Source organism: Chiloscyllium plagiosum, unplaced genomic scaffold (assembly GCF_037043375.1).
Source record: "Chiloscyllium plagiosum isolate Xiang-an unplaced genomic scaffold, Cpla_swu_hap1 HiC_scaffold_23, whole genome shotgun sequence".
NCBI lineage: Eukaryota > Metazoa > Chordata > Chondrichthyes > Orectolobiformes > Hemiscylliidae > Chiloscyllium > Chiloscyllium plagiosum.
In genome coordinates, this window is record NW_028270161.1 from 48,643,772 (window position 1) to 48,668,669 (window position 24,898).

The following is a 24,898-nucleotide window of genomic DNA, read 5'->3' on the forward strand; positions in this document are numbered from 1 at the left end:
AATTCTGGAAATGTAACTGTTCAGTAAGTATTGATATGGAATGTACCACATGTATTATATTTTATCATAATTATTTCCACTAATTAACCATCGATTATCAATTCCAGTAAAGGTCAGTTCATGGAGGTCAGCATTGTGTGTAATAACTTGATACTTGTGCTCCTGGGCATGATCAATGCAGAAGAAGGAGATGGGTCAGCTGTTCTCCATGCGTATGTTTGTGGACTTTCAATTTGTGGTCTGAGTGATTTGGTAGATTGGTTGGCTGGGCATGGAAATTAGCCATCAGAAACTTGAAAGGCAATGAAACCCAGAGGTTAGTAGACTCAGGTCTATCCCTCTCTATGTTCCTGCTGTTGAAACAACTGAGAGATCCAAGTGTCTGATTACCATCCCATTGAGGAGGTGCTGTTCCAATTAAATTGCTGACCACATTAGATATCACTTTGGTAATGGGATTAATGCAGGTGGAAAAAAATGTGCTGGGGAGGCATATAGAAACATAGTCTGGTTATATTTGTGTCTGGCAATCCTTGGAGAGGGAGCACGTAATGTCCATCAATGCTTTCGATGCCTTTTGAGAGAGGTGGGCACCATGGGGGATACAGTGTTTTATTTCCCCATCAAGCTCCATTTTGATTTATCCCCTTCTCCCTACCCCTCGCCTCACTTGTGATGGTTATAGAAGTTTAGAAAATCATGAGAGGCATGGATAGGGTAAGTAGACAAGGTCTTTTCCGTGGGGTTGGGGAGTCTAGAACTAGAGGGTGTAGGTTTAGGGTGAGAGGGGAAAGATTCAAAAGGGACGTAAGGGGCAACTTGTTCACTCAGCGGGTGGTGTGTGTTTGGAATGAGCTGCCAGAGGAAGTGGTGCAGGCTGGGATAATTACAACATTTAAAAAGCATCGGGATGGGTATATAAATAGGAAGCGTTCAGAGTGATATGGGCCAAGTGCTGGTAAATGGGACTAGATTAATTTAAGCAATCTGTTTGGCATGGACGAGTTGGACTGAAGGGTCTGTTTCCATGCTGTACATCTCTATGACGATATGACTCCATCAAAGAGAACAGTACCTGCCTTTGCACCCTGAGTGCAGAGGGATTGCTGTGTTAAAGTCCTCAGTCAACACCAGCCAAAAATAGCAGAGCTAAAATACCAAAGGCTGTTATTAAAAAAAAAACTGGCTTTGAAAAATATCTTTTTGAATAAAACCATATCAGGAGAGTGCACTGCCACAAAATTCTTGAGTTTCAAATCCGTATTCTCTCGACTGCTGGCCCAGAACTTGGCTGCATATTCACAGACCCTAGGAAGTTGTGAGCTCCTCCCCATTCATAGAGTCATACAGCATGGAAACAGACCCTTTGGTCCAATCAGTCCATCCCAAACTAAACAAGTCCCACCTGCCTGCTCCTGGCCCATATCCCTTCAAGCCTTTCCTATTCATGTACCTCGCCAAAGACATTTTAAACATAGTAACTGTATCCACATCCACCACTTCCTGAGGATGTTCATTCCACACATGAACCACCCTCTGTGTAAAAGATTTGCCCCTCATATCTTCTTAAATCCCATGCCTCTCTTTTTAAAATGTGTCCCCTCATCTTGAAGTTCCCCCATCCTAGGGAAAATACAATTGTTATTAACTTTACCTACCCCCCCTCATTATTTTATAAACTTCTATCAGATTGTCTCTCAATCTCCTGCGCTCCAGTGAAAAAAGTCCCAGTCTATCCAGAGTTATTTTTAATAACTCAAACCTTCCATACCTGGCAACATCCTGGTAAATCTCTTGTGGACTCTCTCCAGCTTGATAATCTCCTTCCTGTCACTGGGCGACCAGAACTGGACAAGTACTCCAGAAGAGCCCTCATCAATGTCCTGCCAAACCTCAACATGACTTCCCAACTCCTATACTCAAAGGACTGAGCAATGAAGACAAGTGTGCCAAATGCCTTTTAAACAACCCTGTCTATCTGTGATGCAAACTTTCAAGAATTATATACCTGCACCCCTATGACCTCTGTCCTACAACACTACCCAAGGCCCTACTGTTAATTGTTTAAACCCTGACCCTGTTTGCTGTACCAAAATGCACTACTTCGCATTTATGTTTGACTTCCTGGGGTCTGTGAGTATGCAGTCAACTTCTGGGCCAGCAGTCAAGAGAATATGGATTTGGAACTCAAGAATTTTGTGGCAGTGCACTCTCCTGATATGGTTTTATTCAAAAAGATATTTTTCAAAGCCAGTTTTATTTTAATAACAGCCTTCGGTATTTTAGCTCTGCTATTTTTGGCTGGTGTTGTAATCTATGTAAAGTGTTACGTAAATGCCACCTCCTTCATCTTTTCTGCCTTTATATAACTTTCTGCGCGGTTGCAGTATTTATATTAAGATAAATGATGACAGCACAGGCAACTTCACAGTAGCCAGGAAGATAGCTCTTTGTGAAATGTTCTCAAGGAGTTAAGGCACAATGAACAGCCAGTTAGGGCTGTCAGTCTGCATCATCCACAAGAGCTATGGGTAACATGTAGGTAAAATTTATTTAATAATAACCTCTTGTTCTGTATTGTATGGATAAATGAATGAAAGGAGCAATCAAGTGTTACCGGTGTAAATAGCAGTTGGTCTATGGACGAAGTCTTCGACTTGATTCAATGAGTAAGCCTGGATGATATTGTGGCAAAACCAACTCCTTCACTGGAGTGCAGTTTAATGGAAGTGACTGGTAGCACTGTGATGGTGTTGTAAAACCAGACCCTTGGCTCTAGGCATTGTGGCTGACTGCAGACATTTAATCATTCTGAAACTGGACTCAAGAGAAATCCAGGTCAGATCTTTCCGTGGAGATTTACAGTTTGATTCTTTATGGACTGGCACTAACACTGATTGTTGTGGAAAGCCGATCAGATGTGCCTTTCCTGCGACGCCAGACCCACTCTGTCTGTCTTCCTCGATGCACTGAAACCAATCTGGGATGAGCAATAAATGCCTGTGTTTCCACAGCCCAACTTTAAGAGCTTTGACAGAAAATAATTTAAAATGTTTCCATTCCATAAGTCAGTTGTGGTGTGTGAATACTATCCGGGTGTCTGTTCCAGGAACTGTGCCTCCTTGTCTTACTCTCACAATTTAATTTAATGGAAATTGCTCTTTTCCTTTCCATTGACTGTCTTATATTGCTCAAGCTGGTCAAATCACTTTTTCCTCCACGTCTTTCAAGGCTGCAATTTTCTCAGTCATTCCCACTTCCCCAGCCTTGTGAAGTCAGGGAGCAGCCGTACAGACAAGTTGAAATAGTTCAATCAGTTTAAACTCAACTGTTAAATAGCTGGAGTGCTGATTTTCAATTACCATTCATGCTTGATCCATGCTTACAATGTATTTCTGATATCACTGGTGAATAATATACTTTCTGCAAATATTCAACAGGTAATTTATAATACATTGTTGTGGCAGCTAAACCATTCTACTACTAGAATGTTTTGATCCTGTTACATTTTGTTGAAATCTGTCAGTGAACCTTTACCTTTATACATTACCAGCTTTTCTACCGCACCTTTGGCCTACTGTTACGGAAGCAATAAGGTGAATGGCAGTGACCCAGGAGACTTTTTGGTTCATGTGAATCTTTTTAACTGTGAGGAAGAGATTCAGTCTATTGGTGTTTTCATGAAAGCATGGTCAAAACTTGGAACTTGCACTGATAAGGTTCCTATATGTGTTTATGACATTATGCCAGTGTGACTGAAAGCAAGTATTCAAGTTTCAACAGCATCTACCCACAGCTGGCCGGAACTTGAGAACATCGAAGCCAAGTTAAACGACAATAAATGTTCACTCCGACTAAATGGATGTGAAACTGCAAAGTATAAAAATAAAAGATGCCGAAGAACACTTGGTGACTGTGAAAACATCGGGCATTGTGGGCAGGATGTGAGAGCCCGCCAAGATTAGGAACAAATATACTGGCACTGACCAGTGTGCCAGTTCCCCACCGATTTTACTAGTGCCAGGCATTCCACGATGGTGTTTTCAGGGCCTGGCAGGGCTTGCTGTCTAGCTGTCCCACAAGAGGCAGGCGGCCAGTTAGGTTTATTCAGGACCTTGTTAATGGAGGGCACTGGGATTTTGTCCTTCTTGGGAGTTGTGTGGTTTGCAGTTTAACTGGCACCAAGTGACAGGCCAGGGTTGGTGGCGTTCATTCTGTCAGAGTTCTGGATAGTGCTACAGGCCATCCCTTGCTGTATACAGGTGCAGCCAAAGCCCACCCAGTGGTAGCATGGCCATCTATTATTCTAAACTGTGTGTGTGTGTGTGTGTGTGTGTGTGTGTAATTAGAGATTTTAAAAAAGATATTTGTGCACTCTGCTTTATATCTCCATTTTACTGAAACTGCACAATAAAGTTTAGAATATGTGCAACATTCTAATATTTATTAACATTTCCAGATGTGGTGTCTCTTACTTGTTTAGGAGAAAGTGAGGACTGCAGATGCTGGAGATCAGAGCTGAAAAATGTGTTGCTGGAAAAGCGCAGCAGGTCAGGCAGCATTAAAGGAGCAGGAGGATCGACTTTTCGGGCAATGGCCCTTCTTCAGGACCTTCTTACTTGTTTGTTTATTAATTGGAAATGCATTGGCCACATCTTAATTCCTAATTAGCCCCAAATTGATAACATACTGCACAACACTAATCTACATATGCAATATACCTGGCATGTTATAGAAGATGTAACCAAAGGATTTAATTTGCTGTAGCAATGATGATACTAAAGCGTATGTATTTGTGTAGCTTCTAACACATGCCTGCCCTGCCAGTCTTCCATCGTTTGTAAGTTTGAAGTTGCTTTCTCTTCATTTCAGAAAGAAGAGGCCACAGTTTACTCTCCTATTGTTACACTTACCAACCTCGTGCCATCGACCTCCTATAACTGCAGTGTGACCAGTGTCAGTTATGAGCGTTACAGTGCTCCGGTTTTCATCACTGTCTCAACAACAGGTACTTTCATTGTAAATGAAGGTATTCCTTTCATTTAGGAACAGCCTCAAAGGGAGGAATCAGGTTTTGAGTATCAGTGGATACTACTGAGCAACAGTAACTCCTGCAGTTGAGAGTACAATTCCAATTTGAAGACAGGTTCTCTGTTGCTTGAATGTTGCTCTTTGTGCAGAGTATTCAAGACAAGTGTTTAATACCAGCTAGTTAATGGATAAATGAAGTGCAATAAGGGAGGTAATAGCTTAGTGATGTTTTCGCTGAACAATTAATCCAGAGACCCAGGTAACATTCTAGGAACCTGGGTTTGGATCCTGCCATGGCAGATGGTAGAATTTGAATTCAATAAAAATATGTGGAATTAAGAATCTAATGATGACCATTGTTGATTGTTGGAAAACCCCATCTGGTTTACTAATACCCTTTAGGGAAGGAAATTGCCATTTTTACCTGGTCAGGCCTAATGTGACTTCAGACCCTCAGCAATGTGGTTGACTCTCAACTGCCCTCTGGGCAGTTATGGATGGACAATAAATCCTGGCCCAGCAGCAACACCCTCATCCTGTGAATGAATTGGAAAAAAAACAGCAAGCTTTAGGGACTCTAAGACATTTGCAGACCCATGTCAGTTTTGCTAGGATTATAGCACAGATCCATGCATTTCACACAGTGTTGTGTAACAGCCCTGGTGTTGCATTAGTTTTTATTGTGTTCCACTTGATAGTTTGAGACTCAGCAATGACAGAGTCCAGATTGGGGCATTAACTGAAAGGTGTCCTTTGTGAACTGGTGAACAATGACGTATTTCCCTGCAGAGAAAGAAACAGGGTAAGTGAGTGAACAATGTGGTGGTAGCTGAAATATAATTTGAGGAAGTGAGACGTTATTTTGACTGTAAAAACAGAAAAGCAGAATAATGTTTTGAAAACGTGAATCTTTCTAAATGTTGATATTCAGGGAGATTTGTGTGTACTCGTACAAGAAATGTAAAGTTGGCAGGTTGATGCAACAGTAAGTAAGGAAAGTAAATGATACGTTGCCTTTTTTTTACTTAAGATTATAATACAGGGGTAAGGAAGTTATGCTGCGGTTAAACACAGCACTTGTTAGAGCACACTTTGCTTGAAAAAACTGCATGCGGGTTTGCTCTCCAAGTTTAAGGAATGAAATAGAGTAGTTACAAGTGCACGGCTACAATGAAAGTTTGGCTCCTGGGATGAAAGAGTCATCTACGGTAAGGGACTAATAAACTGGGAAAATAATCTGGAACTTCAAAGAGTGAGAGGTGATCTCTTTGAAACTTAAAAAAGTTTGAAGGACCTTAACAAGGTCGAGACTTAGAGGTTGTTTTCCCTGGCAGAGAAATCATAAATACCAACAAACGACCTCAAGGTAAGCTGTCAATCATTTAGGACTGAGATCAGAGAAACATTTTCACCCAAAGGTTGTGAATCTTTGGAGTTCTGTCCTCCGGAGGATTGCAGGTGCCCCATCATCAGTTGTACCTCTGTAAACCAGCAGCCTTGGGACTGGATCTTTGTCAGATCAGACTGCAACTCAGGAAGACTGATATCAGGGTTAGCGCAGAAATATTTAAACACATTTAAAAATGCTCTGCATCAAGTTACCCACAGTCTTCAGCCTTTTAAATTCAATTATGTTTCCTTGTTGCAAATCATTTTGAAATGATAAATGATCCTCAGTACAGAACCGGAATAAAGAGAAAGTTTCATTGGTGTCAACTGCACCAGAGGGCAATTGTTCCTGTGTGCGTTTTGAAGCACTTAATTCTTTATACCTCCCACACCCATCTGTGAGAAACAATATCCACCCATTGTTACTGAAGGATCTAACGATTATGATCTGAATTATTCTAAACTGAAAGATGAGCATTTCACTGAAATAAATGTGAGTGCAGACTGAGCATGTGCAACACCCTGACATGACTGAAACAGCATCTTCGCACAGGACCAATTATCCTGCTCCTTGTCAAGATGAAGCTCACTTGGAAACTAGCTCAAACCAGCCCATTGATAGATCTACACCAGCACGACAAGGATAACCTTTTGGGGAGATGGCCACAGAACACTCCTGGGTTCATCAGTAAACTGGAATAGGAACCACAATGTGGGCGCTAGAGAGTGCTGCATTAGGGAGGTACAACCTGGAATTTTGGTGCCTCTGGGAATCAAGGGATGTTGGAAGGGAGTGAGAAAGTGGAGTTGGGGCAGATCAGGCTGGTCTACTCCTGCCATCTTGCGTCCTTATGAATGCAAAAATGTGATGGTTAAATTCCTTTATTCCCCTTAATACTGCTGGATAAGGAGCAAAGCCTAACACAAGGCCTAGCCACTTGCTGACAATTGTTTTGAGAGCAGAATGGCTAAAGCCTGGGATAAGATGAATTATATATCTTCTGGTATCATACAGTTGCTCACTACAAAAGAGAACAGAAGAAACCAAATTGTGGTTAAATGCAAGACAAACGAGAGGAGTACTTTTAGCTTTACTGCAACATGATCCACTTGAGGCTGATGGGGAAATAGAGGAAAGTATGTTGTGTTAACCTCCAGTGAAGGGTCACCACCACCTTTTCAGGGCAACAGCTGCTGGAAGGGGGTCTGCTAGCTCAGCTGGCTGGATGGCTGGTTTGCTGTGCAGATTGGCACCAACAGCATGGGTTCAATTCCTGCACAAGCTCAGGTTATCAGGAAGGACTCTCCTTCTCAGCATCTCCCCTTGCCTGAAGAATGGTGACCCTCAGGTTAAACCACCACCAGCTATCTCTGTCTAATGAGAGAGCGGCCCATGGTCTGGTAGGATTATGGCAATTCTACCCTTTACTGATGGGCAATAATGCCTGCCTTGGGCAGGAAGAAATTTGTATCTTGTTGTTACACAAGTGGAGTGATTTCGGACAGTTCGCATCACTGCATTGAGTATATTTTTAATAAATATTAAAGTAATTTTTAACAAATATTAAAGTAGTTTCCAAACAGTTTTATGTTCATCAAAGTTGTGCTCATGAGGAGCAGAATGTCCTGACCAGTTGTACCAGAAAGGAGTTTCTGATTCATTCTTTTGAACATCTAGTTACAGAAGTGAATTCGAACATGGTGGTCATCTCTGCCCTCGCAATCCTGAGTATCCTGCTTATTGGACTGTTGCTGATTACACTGTTTGTTCTACGACGAAAGCACTTGCAACATGCCAGGTACAGAGTAACTTTCTACACACATTCTCTCCTCCAGCTATGTTGAGTTACTCATTATCGAGGTCATGTATAAATAATCACATTGCTCCTTTACAGAAATTGTGGAGCCGGAATATTTGTCAATTTCGCCACTTTGGAGAGAGATGGGAAGTTGCCATTTAACTGGTACGTTCAGAGTGAAAAGGAGAGGTAAATGATTGGATTGGCAGAGTGATGGGCCTTTTATTTTTGAACGCCTGAAAATCAGTTTTAATTTCCACGTAACCTTTTTTTATCTGAGATGGTTTGAACAGCGGAAGTCATAATCCCAAACATAACAGAGCAGTCATTGTAACAGAGCAGTTCACTGACAAAGTACAGCAAGTAAGAAGTAAACTTCCATTGTCTGAAAGGGACATAAAATATAACTTAGAAACTTCAGTAGTTGATTTCCAAAGTTTGGAGTATATCCAAACTTCATTTAGTTTTCCCCCAATTACTTTGTGGTGTATATGTGCACTATACTTCATATAATCTACAGTTCCACACAAGAGTCAAGATTAGAGTGGTGCTGGAAAAGCATAGCGGGTCAGGCAGTATCCTTCCTGATGAAGGGCTCTTGCCCAAAACGTCGATTTTCCTGCACCTCGGATGCTGCCTGATCTGTTATGCTCTTCCAGCACCACTCTAATCTTGACTCTAATCTCCAGCTCGGAAGTCCTCACGTTTGCCCTATACTTCCACACCAACCAACCAGCAATAATACCAATTAGGCATATGTTCTTCAATTCTTGCTATTTTCATGTTGGTTTTTAAGAGTTGCAGTGATGTCACCAGGGCAAAATCTCAGCATTCGGGGCAAAAGCAAACACAGAAAGCTGACACCAAGACATTTCTTATACATGGAGAGCATTGCTGGGGTATTAAACAAGTAATTGGCATCTGCCTTACCAAGGAAGAATCTTCTACCTAATTCCAAGGGAAAGTAAGGTTTGTCCAGGTAATTAGGAAGGCAAATGGCATATTGTCCTGGGAGTGTAAGGAAAAACAAGTGTTGCTCCGATTCTATAGGGCTTTGCTGAAACACAGTTAGAATCCCACCCTTCTAGTTAAGCTCTTTTCAAAAGTGCTGGAGAAACTCAGCAAGTCTGGACGTCTAAAGTACACTTGATGAGGTGCCACAAAATCGACTTGCAACCAAACTTGATGGATGTGGAATAAAATGAGAAAGTGGCAGAAGATGGCTGTCAGGAGACAGCAGTGGTGAACAATCGAAGGGAGATGTATTGCGAGGCTCCCTGGAGGTTGGCGCTGGGCTTGAAATCAGAAACTGCTGGAGGAATTCAGTAAGTTCTAAAGAAGACTCATAGCCGATTCCAAGCATTAATTTTGTTTTTCACTGTCAGATGCTGCCAGACCTGCTGAATTTCACCAGCACGGTGGCTCAGTGGTTAGCATTGCTGCCTCACAGCTCCAGGGACCCGGGTTTGATTCCAGACTCTGGCGAGTGTCTGTGTGGAGTTTGCCCATTCTCCCAGTGTCTGCGTGGGATTCCTCTGGGTGCTCTGGTTTCCTCCCACAGTACAAAGATGGGCAGGTTAGGTGGATTGGCCATGCTAAATTGTCAGTGGTGTTCAGGGATGTGTAGACTAGGGGGATTAGCCATGGGAAATGCAGGGTTACAGTACAGGGTCTGCGTGGGATACACTTTGGAGGTCGGTGTGGACGCAATGGGCCGAATGGCCTACTTCCACACTGTAGGGATTCTATGATTGAGTTGCTTTGTTTCAGATCTGCAGCATCCACTGTATTTTGGAGACGTTACTAAGACTACAGCCTTTCTTGATTGATATTAATAACCTAGTCTTGGGTGTACAGAGCACAATTTCAAAAACAGGAAATATTATGAATAGTGAGGAAGCTAGTGATAAGACCTCAGGAGGAGGCAATAACCAAGTGATATTATTGCTACCCAGCAGACGAAATTAATGTCCCAGGGACCTGGGTTCATATCCCGCCATGGCTGATAGTGGAAATTGAATCAAATGAAAGTCTGGAATTAAGACTCTAATAATGACCATGAAACCACTGCCAATTGTCAGGAAAAACCGTGTGGTTCACTATTGTGCATTAGGGATGAAAACTGCCATCCTTACCTGGTCTGGCCTACACATGACTCCAGACCCATAACAATGTGGCTTATTCTTGAGCGGGCAATCAGGGACAGGCAAGAAATACTGGCCTAGCCAGTGATGTCCACGTCCCATGAATGAGTTTTAAACAAAAAGGACATAAGCTGGTGGAATTGGCACTCATTTGGCAGTTATTCAATGTAGAGACTTGTGAAGTGATGCTTTTACTTGTTAGTTGGAGGAAAGAGGCAACATACAATAAAGGGAATGCGGGGACACAGAGACCTGGGTGTAAATGTGCACAGTATTTGGCAGGGCTTGTTGAGAAGGTGGTTGAAAAGGCAGATGGGATCTGTGTCTTAAATAAAGAAAGCTATAGAGTATAAAACCGAGGAAGTTATGAGCATCATTAAACACTGATTCAATCTCAACTGCATTTGTGGGCCAATTATGAGAACTGTAGTTCAGTTGATGACACACGAATGTGGGAAGCGATATGCATCACTGACAAGCTGTTGAGAGCAGTGCTCCAAATGAAGAAAATAGAGGATATTGCAACAGCTTTTGAAGTCTTCCAGCTTCTACATGTAACAGCATCTGGTCATCTCTGGAAGTCAGAAACCTGCAGAAACGTTGTATCTGACAAATGAGTGCTTTACTCAAATCAAGCAAACTACTTAACAAAATGTTAGTTGTCCAAGTGTTGCAAGAAGTCATGATTAAAGGATGGCCCCAAAGCATAGGGGTATATTTGTTGCTGTAAGAATGTATCGGGCAATCAGAGACAAATTGACAGTCCTCAATGGGCATGTTGTATAAAGGAATTGAGACGAGAGATGCTAAAGTGCATCTGTGCAGGCTACTAAGGAATGGAGTCAAGTTTGAGGAAGGCAACCAATGTGCTGGGTTGGTCAAATATAAGCAATAAAATCCATATCAGTGCTGTGCTTGCAATGAGTACCGAGCTAAGTAAATCAGGCTTTTGATGACACATGAGGTTGCAGACAGAGCACGGCTAAAGCTGTGAGTATTTGTCTTCACTCTCTCAGAAATGATCATCTTGTTCCATAGACTACTGTTCTGACTACTGGGAGATGGACCAGTTGACTCCAATAACAATCAGTGAGACTCAGTTCATCAGTGAAGAACTTAACAGCTTTGTAAACGTTATTAAACGGCACACATTAGCTCCACACAATACCCAACAAAATGGAGAGGCAGAGCAAATCAAACACAGATGTGTACAAGGTAATCCTCAAGTGGAGAAGAAACACGCTCACTGAACACACAAAAAGTAATCCAGTACAAAGACAAATAGTAACTACTCTTCCTGACAGCAAAAAAACCAAATTTCATTTTACTAAACCATTCCCAAGGCTGAGTATTGGAGAGCTTGGCAATATTCTGGACAAGCTTCAGCCAGAGTGGTAACTTGGCACCTGTGTATGGCAGGCGCCATCTTGATTGTATGCGGCGGAAATGAATGAGCAGATATAGCCCCACAATCACAGGCAATAAGCACAATAGGAGAAACGATTTCTCAACTGGCAGGGACAATCAGGAAGATGCGAACTCATCGCCTGCATTGGTCTTGGCTCAACCAACAGACCCAATGATCCACAGCAAACGTACATACCATGGCAACAGCAAGTGCCTGCCCAGGGGAGGAACATCTCCCTGACAAACATTTAATGACCACGTGTGCCATCAAGAGACTGGCATGATTTTAAAACCGTTTTCAAAATGCATCTGCAGAGACGGAAGAAAGTAACAAACTGCTAATGTGGGAAAACAGTTGTGCATGCTGGGTAATTTGGGCCACTCAGAATGATATTGCAAGCAATTTTTTGTATTTCTCGGATGGGAGGTGGTTGGGATAGAAATGTAACACTGTGCCTCCTGGCTTCCCATAGTCACCTGGCCTCTACCAAGAGGCAATGGGGAGACCCAGTTTGAGCTCATTCAAGTAAGGACACAGTACAGACAATATGTTACTTGACTGAACTCATAAGAGTTAAGAACGTGAGGAGACTGATTTGCAGAAGAAGCAACAGCAATGGTTTTTGCTCTCTGAGTGGTGCGGGTTTAGAAAGCACTGTGTGTATTTAAGCTGGCCTTCAGAAAAGAATTTGATTGGTGTCTGCAGAAAAAAAAAGATATTGCAATGCTACGAGGGAAAAAGGCAGGCATTGGGGCTCAAGGAATCACCCTTGTAGCGAGCTAGAATAGATATGGGGGACTGAATGGCCAACATAGATACCAATAGGAAAAGAATGAACTTATGGTCCTTCCAAGACTGATGTCACATCGATGTAAGGAGAGGCATGAAAATATTGGTGCTGGCCACTGTCAGTTTTTAGGGCACTGCTCCTAGAGCTGGCCATTTGTGCAAGGTGACCTCAATGCTTGGATAGACTAGACAATTAGGCTTTTAAAGATATAATGGTGAGTTTATGACAGAGGCTTTGGCAGTTGGTCTTCTATTTCCAGTTGCACAAGATCAGATCAAATGCCTGGAACTGGGCACCAATCAGAAGGCTGGGATTCCAAGCCTCCTGATAGGCCCACTGCAGGTACAGCCAAAGAACACCTTTTTGTTGGGGTTCAACACCACCCCCTCCCCCTGCCTTGCCCCCAAAATGGTGGCTTGGCTTCTTTTCATTCAATGAAAATATTTGAAGATAGTGCTTGAGAGGGAAACTTGTTGCTGATGTACTCTGTCCAGTTTTTCACCTCATACTACACCTAGCTGCTCCTTGGAAGTTGGTAGGTCTCCAGTAGTGAGCGTGCTTGCTTGCTAGGTTTCTCGGACAGGAAAACTGTCTCCATGCCAAGTCAGTCACATAGAAAGCTTAGTTTTAATTAGTTTCCCTCTACAGGCAGCTTTAGGCCCTGAAACAAATCCAGCTCTTGTTTCCTGAAAGTTTGGTGATATTTCGAGCCAAAGACTGATGCCTAGCTGTTAACACAATAATAACTCGAGGAGAGTTCTTCTTAACTGCAATCCAGTCTCCGTATAATTGTGCATAATGTCTAATTGGAAGCAAGTCAAATACTGCGGCAGGAATTGAAAAGAATAATATAGCAGGTAATGGTTTTGATTTTGTGTTTGCACGTGTGAATGAAGCTATTAGTCATGTTAACTTTGTGCATTTCTCTATCTGTATTTCATTGTAACACTATCTGAGTTGTGCAGCATGTCTGTGTTACTGCAGAATCTCTTTATACTGTACCTAACTAAGTCTTGCTTCATGTGTATGTTAATTGCAGGCTACTTTCTCTTTTATTAATCAAACAGACTCTATGTCTATATGTGTCTGTGTTGCATTTTCTCAGGCGTAGAAGTATTTTTGCTGTGCTTGCACTTCTCCCATCATGCCTTTGGACTGACTATCTTTTGGCCTTTGGTATTAACCCTTGGTAAGTTTATTTTAACAGCCTTCTTACCTAAAGCCTCCTGAGAAATGTTAAAACTGAAGCATCTCAACCAGATGTTCTCTCACGACTGTATTGTGAGAAGCTATGAGCTACAATATGGAGGATAGTTCAGAAAGTTACTTGTGTTATATACCATAGAGTTATGGGCATTTGTTCTGTCATTTTGTAAGGAGCATGAGGTTAGTTTGTAACTGGTTAGGCCAATTCCCATTGAGTGTTTAGAAGAATGTGAGGTGATCCTGTTCAAACACAGTGTCCTGAGGGGGTCTGAAAAGGATGGCTCCACTTGGAGTTGAGTCAAGAATTAGGGGAGGCAGTTTCAGAGCAAGAGATCTCACTTTTAAGATGGAAGTGCAGATTCTTTTGTTTTTACCTCTGTGAAATTCTTTTCCCCAAAAGCAGTGTCGTTGAATTTCTTCAAGGTGGAGTTTGATAGATTTTGATTAACAAGAGAGTCAAGGGTTATGGGTACAGACAGGAAAGTGGAGTTGAGGTCACCACAATTTTATTGAATGACCAAGCATGCTCAAAAGGGCTGGCTGGCTGGTATACTCTGACTCTTGATTCCCATGTTCCTATGTCCAGGATGTAGGTGAGGCAGTGACTAGGTGGTAATGGCACTGCACTGGCAATCCAGAACCCCAGGCCTACGTTCTGGAGAGAGGTGTTAGACTCTTACCATCACAGATGGTGAAATTTGAATTCAATAAAAGACTGCAATGGAGAGGTGGTCCAATGGTGTCCTACTAAGACTGTAGATTATTGTATTAAAAAAAAACAGGCATCAGATTCATTAATGTCCTATAAGGAAATCTGTCATCTTTACCTAGTCTGGCCTACATGTGACTACTCACCTACAGTAATGTTGTTGACTCTAACTGCCCTGTGGGCAACTAGGGATGGACAATAAATGCTGGTCTAGCCAGCAATGCCCACATCCTGTATAATAACAAATAGGATTGACCAAGGGCCTTAAGAAAGAATTAACTTAGAGCAAAATTTATACTTTATTATGGAAAAATCAGGCGAGAATGATCGCCAAGCCAGAGGAGAAGTGACCAAATGGTTAAAGTTAAGCAAAGTTTGAGGAAGAACACTCCAGCGTGTAAGGCCCAGATGGATGATGGTGTGGCTGCCAGGTGAATGAAAAGCAGGAGATGAAGGGTATAGAGAGGGTGTTTAGAGATAAGCTTTTTCCCAGGGTGAGGGATTCAATAACGAGAGGTCACACATTCAAGGTGACAGGAGAAAAGTTTAAGGGAGATAAACGTGGAAAATACTTTACACAAAGGGTGGTAGGTGCCTGGAACACGTTGCCAGCAGAGGTAGTAGAGGCAGGCAGGGTAGATTCATTTAAGGTGCGTCTAGACATATGTATGAGTTGGTGGGGAGCAGAGGGATACAGATCCTAAGGAATTGGGCAATAGGTTGAGACAGTGAATTTGGATCAGCACAGGCTTGGAGGGCTGAAGGGCCTGTTCTTGGGTTGTAAATTTTCTTTGTTCTTTGTTTTAAACAACGCCAGTACTGGAGAATGCTTGGCTTTGTTAGGGTTGTAAGACTTGCTGAATTTGCAACTGGGTGAGGTCTCAATGTGACTGCAATACTAGGATACAGATTTTAAATGAATAAGTGGGAAATCAAGCAGCCAATGTGAATCAGCAGGAACAAGCTAATGAGTAAACAGGCAGTAGATTTAGGTTCCAAATTTAACATTTTTATCATCAGTTATAGAATTTCAGTGGCTAAATAGGTTATTAATTCCTAAACTCAAGCTCTTTAAAATTAGTAACTGTTTATGTACCTGGGAATATGTCTTATGTTGGGAAGTTAGTAAAAGACAAATCTACATTGTAAAAAATATTGATAACTACATCACTGCATGAAAAGATGAAGAACTAATTCAAGTGCATTGAATTAGTGATCGATGTGCCTACATTCAGATTTATTAACAAATATGAATGTAAATATCATTAGCTATATTGGTTAGGTTATGGCATTAAATGTTAATATATACTGTAGTATATTTGAAGATTTAATTGAGGTGTATAAAATTACGAAGGTCCAGGATAGAGTGAATAAATGCAACCAATTTCCCTTGGCATATAGATCAATCATCAGAGGGTACAGGTTTAATATAATTGATAGAGGATTAGAGGAGGAAATGCAGGATCCACCTGCAGGATGAAAGCACATTGGAGCCTGGTGCTTGAAAGGCTAGTCAAAGTAGGAACTCTCATCACATTTAAAATCATAAATGGAGGTGGAGGTGCCATAACCTCGAACCCTAGAGGCCAAGAGCCAGAAAGTTGGATTGTTTTGGATGTCGATTTTCAACGGCTTGCTGTGTCGTGAATTTGACAAGTTTCTACTTTCACTATGAATCAACATATCTATGTAATGAGGTATATTGGTATTTAACACTGCTACTTTATAAGATATCCCAGTAAGGTAATATACAAGAACCATACAATAAATCAGTAATCTGCCAATAAAATAAACAATACAGACATGCTTCTTCTACAGTATACATTAACTCAAACCTATATTTCATTAGTAACAATAGTAACGAATGTAGCCATGTCCTAAAGTATGCTAATGTATATTACTATACTAATTGTATACTACAATAACATAATATAGTATACATTATGCAGTGCTATATGTGTAGTATACATTATACTCTCACAAAATGTAAGTATTAATACTATTCACATGTTAAATACATGTAAAATCACAATCATGAGTAATGTATATATTAATGTGCTGATATTATAAGATTGAATAACTGAAGCACATATAGTTTTACATACAACGCCACTACATTGTTAGACACACTGGTGACACAGTGTTCTTACACTGAGTATGGCTCCCTGTTGTGAATGCTGTACTTACCCTTGTGTTTGCCTCTATGTCCAGCCAGATCCTTTTCATTGTGTAATCACATTTGCTCCATTTTATTGTATGTTTATCAATATTTTGTGTCAGTTATTACCAACCTGCATGGATTCTGTCCTAGCCTTTAATCCATAGCGACTTTTCCTTCATCGGATTGAGATATGTGCTTATCAAATACCAGGTTAGTAAAATGAAAATGACTCAGGAAAGAAGGGGATAAGAAATCATTTTTTTACTGTAAGTTATATTCAAGTGTAGATAGTTACTGAGAGTCTTTTGGAACAATGACTTCCAAATTATGTTCAAGTGTGCTGTTTGTTACAATTGAGGAAGTTTCATAATGTTCATTACTGAAGCTAGAAACAGATGGCATCTTTCTAATCAGATGTTCTTTAATTACAGGAATAAATATGCATTGAAGAAGAGGAAACTGGCCAAGTATGTTCAGCACTTTTCTGATGAACTTGAAACTGATCAAAAATAGTTCTGATCCAAGTGTTAGACAGTGAGGTATCAGTACCAGTAAAGTTGAAACTTTATTGCTGGAACAGCACAGCAGGTCAGGCAGCATCCAGGGAACAGGAGATTCGACGTTTCGGGCACAGGCCCTTCTTCATGGAGCTAAGTGCATCAGGACCAGTAAACTCAAGTGTATCTATCCTATGTTACAAATCAGGCTTGCTTCTTTGCACAACTCCAACACCGATGCAGAAGAATAGGGCCTTTGTAAATTCCAGATAGATCTACAAGGATCTTCAGGTGCAGGAAGATACAACATTGCAGTCTTATAAAGTAGATGTTTCCTGTAAATTTTTATTGTGTGTAAGAGGAAAATGTGTTCCTAAGACTAGGAAAACTGTTGGATCTGGTCTCCATCAGGCTGCTGATTTATAAAGTTCAGATCTCGATGTACAACTTTTCTTCAACCCAGTTATGGAGAAGCACTGACCATCTGGGGCACACAGGAGTCTTTCTCAAAGTCTCTATTTAAGACCAAGACCAATCTTTGCAAAAACCCAATCAAAATGTCAATCAGAAATCATGGATTGCAACTTGATACTGAGATTGCTTTCCTGACCACACCACATCCTCCTAACAATCATTCCAGTCAATCTTACAGGGTTCAAGTAAGTCTCGTTACAATATCGTTCTCAATAATGATACATTGCAGAATTTCTCACCGGGTAATGGCAATGGCACAGATGAAGGTTCTTTTTTAGCTCATTTATCCATATTTTAAGGTCTGCCTGTAACCACCCATGCATTTCTGAGGCAAGAGAACGGCTAGCAACCACTGTCATAATGTGTTGCACAAAAGATGCAACTGCCATATGTATAACCAAGTCACTGATGTGACATGGCTTTGGTTTTTACCCACCTCTTTACTCATGAGAAACCTCACTCAATTAGAGAACCTGAAAAGTCATCATGGAGCTAAGTGCATCACAAGTCTTTCATCCTCTTTAAAGGTTGTATTCGTTGTACTATAATACTGGGCTCAAAAGGGTGAAATCATTTTAAATGGTCTGACAAGTTAAATTTATAATGACGAGTCAAAATAAAACCTATTTTCATTTTAATAGCTTCCACTAAGTCAGCACTGAGTAGTAATACTCATAACTGATGAGTTAGTGAAAAATGTATTGGGAGACCACAGACAGCTGTGATTATTTTTAGTTGGTTAGACCGAGCAATGGTTTTTTTTAATTTAAGCTGCTTCTTTCTCAGCACTGTAGAATATTGATGGTATTTTTTTTCCAATTATTGATCCTTGCTCCTTGCACATGAGTAATTGCTGATATGACTTTGAGCTGCAAGTTGTTCATTTTGGTTTGCACTCATTTCCTTTCTGTGGTGATGTGCACTGCTTCCCAGAATTGCTCAACTGAAACTGTTGGTTTGTTGCACAAAAACTGATGACCTCTGCACTAACAGCCCTCTCAAAAAAGATTTTAAATATTTAGAAATAACCTGGCATATGCCATTCCTTTGAGGTGCCCAATGTGCAGTCCGTGTTGAAAAAGAAGTGTGCGATAGTCAGGCTCTTGTTTAATTATTGGTGAACATATTACCTGTCTCAGAGAATGGAGCTAATCAAACTGAGAACGTAAAATTACTGTAGCCTGTTTTTCATCTTCTATTGTTTAAAACAAAAATTGCTAGAAATATAAAACAGGTCAACCCATTTTACACTGTTTCGCATTTACCCACGGAACTCTCATTTGATTTCCTCTGGCTGCAGCTTTTAAAATGGAGAACCTTGCGAGTGGTAAATGCTGTGTTCATGTTGTATCTGTGTCCTGTCAGTGATTTAACAGAGTCAGTGCGACAAGTCTCCAGTACACCCAAACCCATTAGTTTACACCAGCAATTTGCATCTAAATGTAACTATGCATTTACACATGTTACAAGTGTAACTTTAAACAGTCCTTTCCATAGGCCAGAAATGAATTGAATAGGCTTGAGCGTGACTTACATAATTTTGAAATAACAGAAGTCGCTTGACTAAAGTTCTAATAATGTCACCTTTCACTGCCGTAGCAAAGGCATCTTGAGAAGTGAATTTATCTTTAATGTGAATTCATCCTTTTTTTTTAAGGCCAATTACAGGAGTTAAAATTAATGGACTGTTCTGTTCACTTCCCATAGCCCTGTTCAGCTGGACGATTTTGAGTTATATCTGAAGGACATGGGTAGAGACTCTGATTACAAATTCTCTCTGCAGTTTGAGGTAAGGTACTCCTTCAGCTAATGAGACACTGACAGAAATATTTGCTCCTCCTTTTCTTTGCTCGTGCACGTACTTGGTAAAGTCACTGTAACCCGAGAGGGCTATTCTGTCCAAGAGACAAAGATGACCAGTGATGAGTTTAATCTGAGGGTCGCCTCACCTCAGCCAGCGCAGGAACACACGTTGTTGATGTCACTCTGGGTCAGCAACCAGCTGTCCAGCCAACGAACCCCCTTGATAGCTCAGCTCAGATAGCAGGCAAACAACTGTTACCTTATGTTCCTGCCACTACGTTGTCTGGTCAGATAGGCAGTATGTGAGAATAGGCTGTGGTTCACTATCACTGATTTATTTCAAATTTTTCCTTCTTCCCTCTTCTACAAACACCAACCCCAATGGGAAAGTCTCCCATTTCTGTTCAGTGTCTCCCTCAGTAACTGACTAGCATCACAGCATCATATTGGTTCCTTGTCTATAAACTGGAGTGATGTTAATGGCACCACATTGCCTGAGAGGTCAGCTGATCCACCTCCACTATGAACAAGTCTTTTTACAATTTAGATTACAATTTGTTTTTATATTAAACAAACATGTGTTTGTACATGTGTTTCTACTTGTGCCTTCTCATTATCGTGCCGATCATGTCTTTCCATGAACTCATTATCATTCTGGTTTTCATTGTCAGGATCTAAAGCTTGTGGGTCAGGATATACCCCATGATGCAGCTGAACTGCCAGTGAATCGATGTAAAAATCGTTACACTAATATCCTGCCGTGTGAGTATTTACGGAGTCATACAATACTGCATTCATCAAATAACTCTCTCTCACGTCATTTTCCACTGTCTGGAAGTGTAATTCTTGTGAAACATGAAGAGCTTTAAATTAAATGCATTGCAGCTTTTAAACCAAGTTGCTTTTAGATTAAACTCCCAAAGGACTGTTTCTGTTCCTAACAGTTCGTAGGTTCAATTGGTTTACTAATGGTCTGAGTGATAAGTGTTGGAAGGCGCTCATTTTTTTCTACAATGTGGACTTTTATATTATGATGTATTTTCATAATTTAGAGAAAAATGTTGAAAACTGCAGGTTTGACATTTAACCTATTTATTTACACATTGAACTCTAACATGCCACAACCAGTCCCACTTTGCTGACTCAGCCGATTGTCCTGTTTAAGCTTGCTAACAGTCCTGCAATATTAATCCATACCTTCTCGCTGACCCAGGGAAGATCTACCCTACCAGCTCAAGGAGAGGTCCACTAAAGTGGTCTGAAGGTATTGCTTCTGCACACCAGCCATCCTGCAACACCTAAACCACCACAGAGTGTTGGCATGACCCAATTGGGAACGTTGTGCTGAGAAATGAGCCCCACTATTCCACTTAAGCCTCGACAAATGTGTATTAAGGCACAAAATCCAATTTTACCAGGCTGACTGACTGCAGTTTGGAAACCAAACTTAAGGTTTAGTTATGAACAGGAAAAATAACTTTATAATCAATACCTCTACTTTAACAAAGAAAATTGATTATTAATTACTAAATTACCACTATTAAACTTAAGCTATACCACTTTTTACCCTAGCACACACTCAATTATGATTGACACATAAGGTAGAAAGTTTGACACCAAAACAGTGGATGGCAGGAAAATATACAATCAGTGAAGAAACTATTCGGTGTCCCAAATACAGACACAAGTAGAATGAGCTGCTGTTTATAATCCACGTGTTGCAAAGTGCTTCAATGCACACTTTATTCCCCCTTTTTTTAAAAAAGTGTTCATGCTTCCATTTTCAGTTCACAGTCCAAAATAAAAAGGTGTGGTCTTTACAGTCACAGTAACATGATGAAAGCAGTTAGGATTAAATGAGAGAGGCCCACCCTGAACATTTCAATATACGACCACTAATGGGTGACACGGTGGCTCAGTGGTTAGCACTGCTGCTTCACAGCGCCAGGGACCCAGGTTCAATTCTACCCTTGAGCAACTGTCGGGAGTTTACACATTCTCCCCGTGTCTGCGTGAGTTTTCTCTCTCACAGTCCCAGGATGTGCAGGTTAGATGGATTGGCCATGCTAAATTGCCCATAGTGTCCCGGGATGGACTGGGTTACAGGGATAGGCTAGGTCTGAGTGAGATGCTCTTTGGATGGTTGGTGAGGACTCAATGGGCAAAATGGTCTCCTTCCACATTGTAGGGATTCTATGATGAAATGTAATAAATAAACAGATAGAGTTGAGGCAAGGGAGTAGAGTAGGAATGTGGAAAATGAAGTTCAGTGAATGGCAGAAAGGGAACAAGGGGAGAAGGGGGCATCAAGTAGCAAGAAAGAGGGAAATAATATTACTTAGACAGAGAACTACCGCAGAATTCTCAGATGCAGAAGAATCTAGATGTTATGAAACTTTGAGGTATTCAAGAACGTTAAAGAGTTGAAGTATGGCACTATTTTTATATGGTTTTAAGTACAATGCAAATGGAATTAATGTCACATCATTGAGCTTTATACTCCCTCAGAATGTCAATTCACGTGTGAACATGGCCCACCCTGATGAGCAATGAATGCTTGTGGATGATTGCATTGACTTAGTGTTCTTGACAGAACATAGTTAAGAGGTGATAACACTTTTCCCATAACCATTGCTCCTCCGCCAAATATTTTCCATCACTGACCCTTCCTAGACCATTCCGCAGAATAACTATCACACTAACTAAATACCACACCCTTCTGACTCCCTGTTTCTCTGACATCTCTTGAATATCTTACCTTGTTTCACCCATTCACCTCTCCACTTCAATCCTCTTTTTCCCTGTTGGCTTTTCCACTTTAGTTTTCTCACTGAGGTATCATCATTGTGTCCCTCCCTCCACCTCTGCACGCAGTACCGTCTCAAGCTCAGTCATTTCAACCTTCACTTCAACTAAGGGTGTTCTCCTCACTGAGCTCACTGCCATCTCGTCTTCCCTTAATGTAAACTCCCCAACTCATATCCATGGCAATCCCCTTGATCTTGCTATTTTCAATCAAAGGAATGTCTGTTTCCTTGGTACTGCTGTTCACCCACATCTGCCATTGTCTTTTCCTATGACTACTGCCTTTTCCTAGTTCACCTCCAATTTCACTTACAACTGAAGAGCCTTTCACCCACTAAGCTGTTAGGGTAGTGGTTAAGTCACTGGACTAGAAATCCAGAGGCCCAGAATAATGCTCTGGGAAGATGGCTTCAGACCTCACCAAGGCATCTGTTGGAATTTAAATCTGCTTAATAAATCTGGAATTGAAAGTGAGTTTAATGGGTAATTGAAATGATTTGAAGCCATCAGTTCATAAACGTAGATCAGAGAAGGAAATCTGCCTTCCTTACAATGGCTCTCAGTCAAGCAATGACTAGACTTTAAAATTATTTTTCTTGTTTCCAAATTCTCTTCCCATTTCTGTAAGGGGAGGTGATGACCCAGTGGTATTATCGCTGGACTGTTACTCTGGAGACCCAGATAATGTTCTGGGGACACAGGTTCAAATCCCACCACAGCAGATGCTGGAATTTGAATTCAATAAATATCTGGAATGAAGAGTCTAATGATGACCATAATCTATTGCTGTGGTCAGAAAAATCCATCTGGTTCACTGTCCTTTAGGGAAGGAAACTGCCATCCTTGCCTGGTCTGGCCTATATGTGACTCCAGACCCACAGCGGTGTGGTTGACTCCTAATTGCCCTCTTGGCAATTAGGGATGGGCCATACAAGTTGCCCTCATCCTGTGAATGAATAAAGCAAAAAGAAACATCTCCTCTATGCCAACACACCTCAAAGGTCTGCATTCCTCTCAGCTGGCCTTTTGAGCATCAGTAATTTTAATCACACTTACGCTGTCCACATGTGCAGTATCTCTCTCACTGATGTCATTCTGTTGTTCAAATTTATTGGGCTTATTTGGATGCTGCCAAATTTTCACTGGCAGGGTGTCTCTCAAAATGTGCATGCACAGAACTTCCTACCATGATTATCTTTCAGAGACATGCTCAAGTCTTAATGTGTGACTCAGTGAAACATTTTACTTTGTGACTTTACTTGGGATGCACCCTGGGATGTTCCATTACATTTTGATGGCATCATGAATGTAATTACAGTACTTGGCATTGGAGGAGAAGCAGGATTGAGAGTCCACAGTTCAGATAGAACAGGGACAGTACTGAATGTAGACAGTAGTGAGAGCAAAGGTCACAGATAACAGGGACAGCGAATGAGATCAGAGGTAACAGCTCAGTAAATATCATTCTGGGGTGACCAGAAAGACCAAAACTGCTTTTTCCAGTCTTCTGTGCTCGTTTATAGTAAGTCCTCAAAGTTACCATAGGAACCAACACTAATACTGTAGTAACAGTAAGATCTTCCTTATCATAAAACCAACTATTAACACTTTATTAGAAGCTGGGTGTTTATGTCTATTCAAGGCCGAGATAGACACATTTTAGAGCAAAGGGACAAAAATGGAATTGAGAATTATGCTATTAGCAATGATCTCATTGATTGGCAGAGCAGATTTGAAGGGCTGAATGGCCTACATGTTATGGTTTGATTTATTCTACCTTCGAAATTAAAACATTTTGCATTGTTTAATTCCTTCAGTGGTAAACGAAATAACTTTTAGAATAAGTTGAAATTTACAACTTGAAACTTTTCTTTCATATTTCTGACGTATCTCCTTCTCATCGGCGATCCTACTTCTTGGCATAGCTTCTTTCCATTCTCGGGACCTCTCTTCATTTCTTCAAACCTCCACCCCGCCACCACCAGTTATACATTTTTCCTCACTTCATGACCTCTGATTAGTGTCTGCGTCTTCACTCCCCAACTCAGCTTCTTACTGGTTCATTTCCTGGACTTGCACTGCCAAGGTCTAAATGCTGTCTGAAGCCGGAACTCTTCCTTCATGGAAGTGTGAATCCCACTGGTTGGAAGTGCTGGCTCTTCTATAGTGCACGTGCTTTCAAATGCTCCCCATTTGCTCGTTCGCTTTCCTGAATGTTTGCTTTGAGCTAGGGCCTTGGAGAGAGCAGGAGCAACTTTGCAAGTTACTTTTAATAAACACATGGGTTGCATAAAGCCCCAGTAGTTCTGAATGATTGGGACACGCATTTTCATTGCATAGAGTTTGTGCTTCAAATTGAATCTGGATCTTGAATAGGAAAACAAGTACAACAGAGGGATGTAGCTTATCTGGTGACAAAGGGTTAGAAGTAGGGAGCAGCCATGACTTGGGAAACTACTTCTCCCAAAGGGTTGTGAATCTGTGGAATTCACAGCTCCAACATGTGGTGCATGATGGGACAGTGAGTAAATTTGAGGAGTTAGACAGATTTTTAATTGGTAATGGGTTGTAGGGAAATGGAGAGAAGGCAGGAAAATTGGGGTGAGGAGCATATCAGCCATGATTGAACGGCAGAGCAGATTGAATGGGCCAAATGGGCTTATTCTGCTCCTATACTTTAGG

General features: G+C 41.2%; 1 protein-coding gene across 4 annotated transcripts in view; it reads left to right on the plus strand.

Moving 5' to 3' along the window:
* ptpro (protein tyrosine phosphatase receptor type O) overlaps positions 1-24,898 on the plus strand; it is a 171,239-nt gene that overhangs the window by 133,917 nt on the left and 12,424 nt on the right. For 3 of the 4 annotated variants that reach the window (XM_043713538.2, XM_043713540.2, XM_087999643.1), the window contains 7 exons: positions 4,873-5,008; positions 8,099-8,219; positions 8,316-8,384; positions 13,667-13,750; positions 17,069-17,104; positions 19,316-19,397; positions 20,083-20,173. In XM_043713538.2, the coding sequence (XP_043569473.1) occupies positions 4,873-5,008; positions 8,099-8,219; positions 8,316-8,384; positions 13,667-13,750; positions 17,069-17,104; positions 19,316-19,397; positions 20,083-20,173 (619 nt within the window). The remainder of the gene's footprint in view (positions 1-4,872; positions 5,009-8,098; positions 8,220-8,315; positions 8,385-13,666; positions 13,751-17,068; positions 17,105-19,315; positions 19,398-20,082; positions 20,174-24,898) is intronic. The other variant, XM_043713539.2, reaches the window with a different exon arrangement.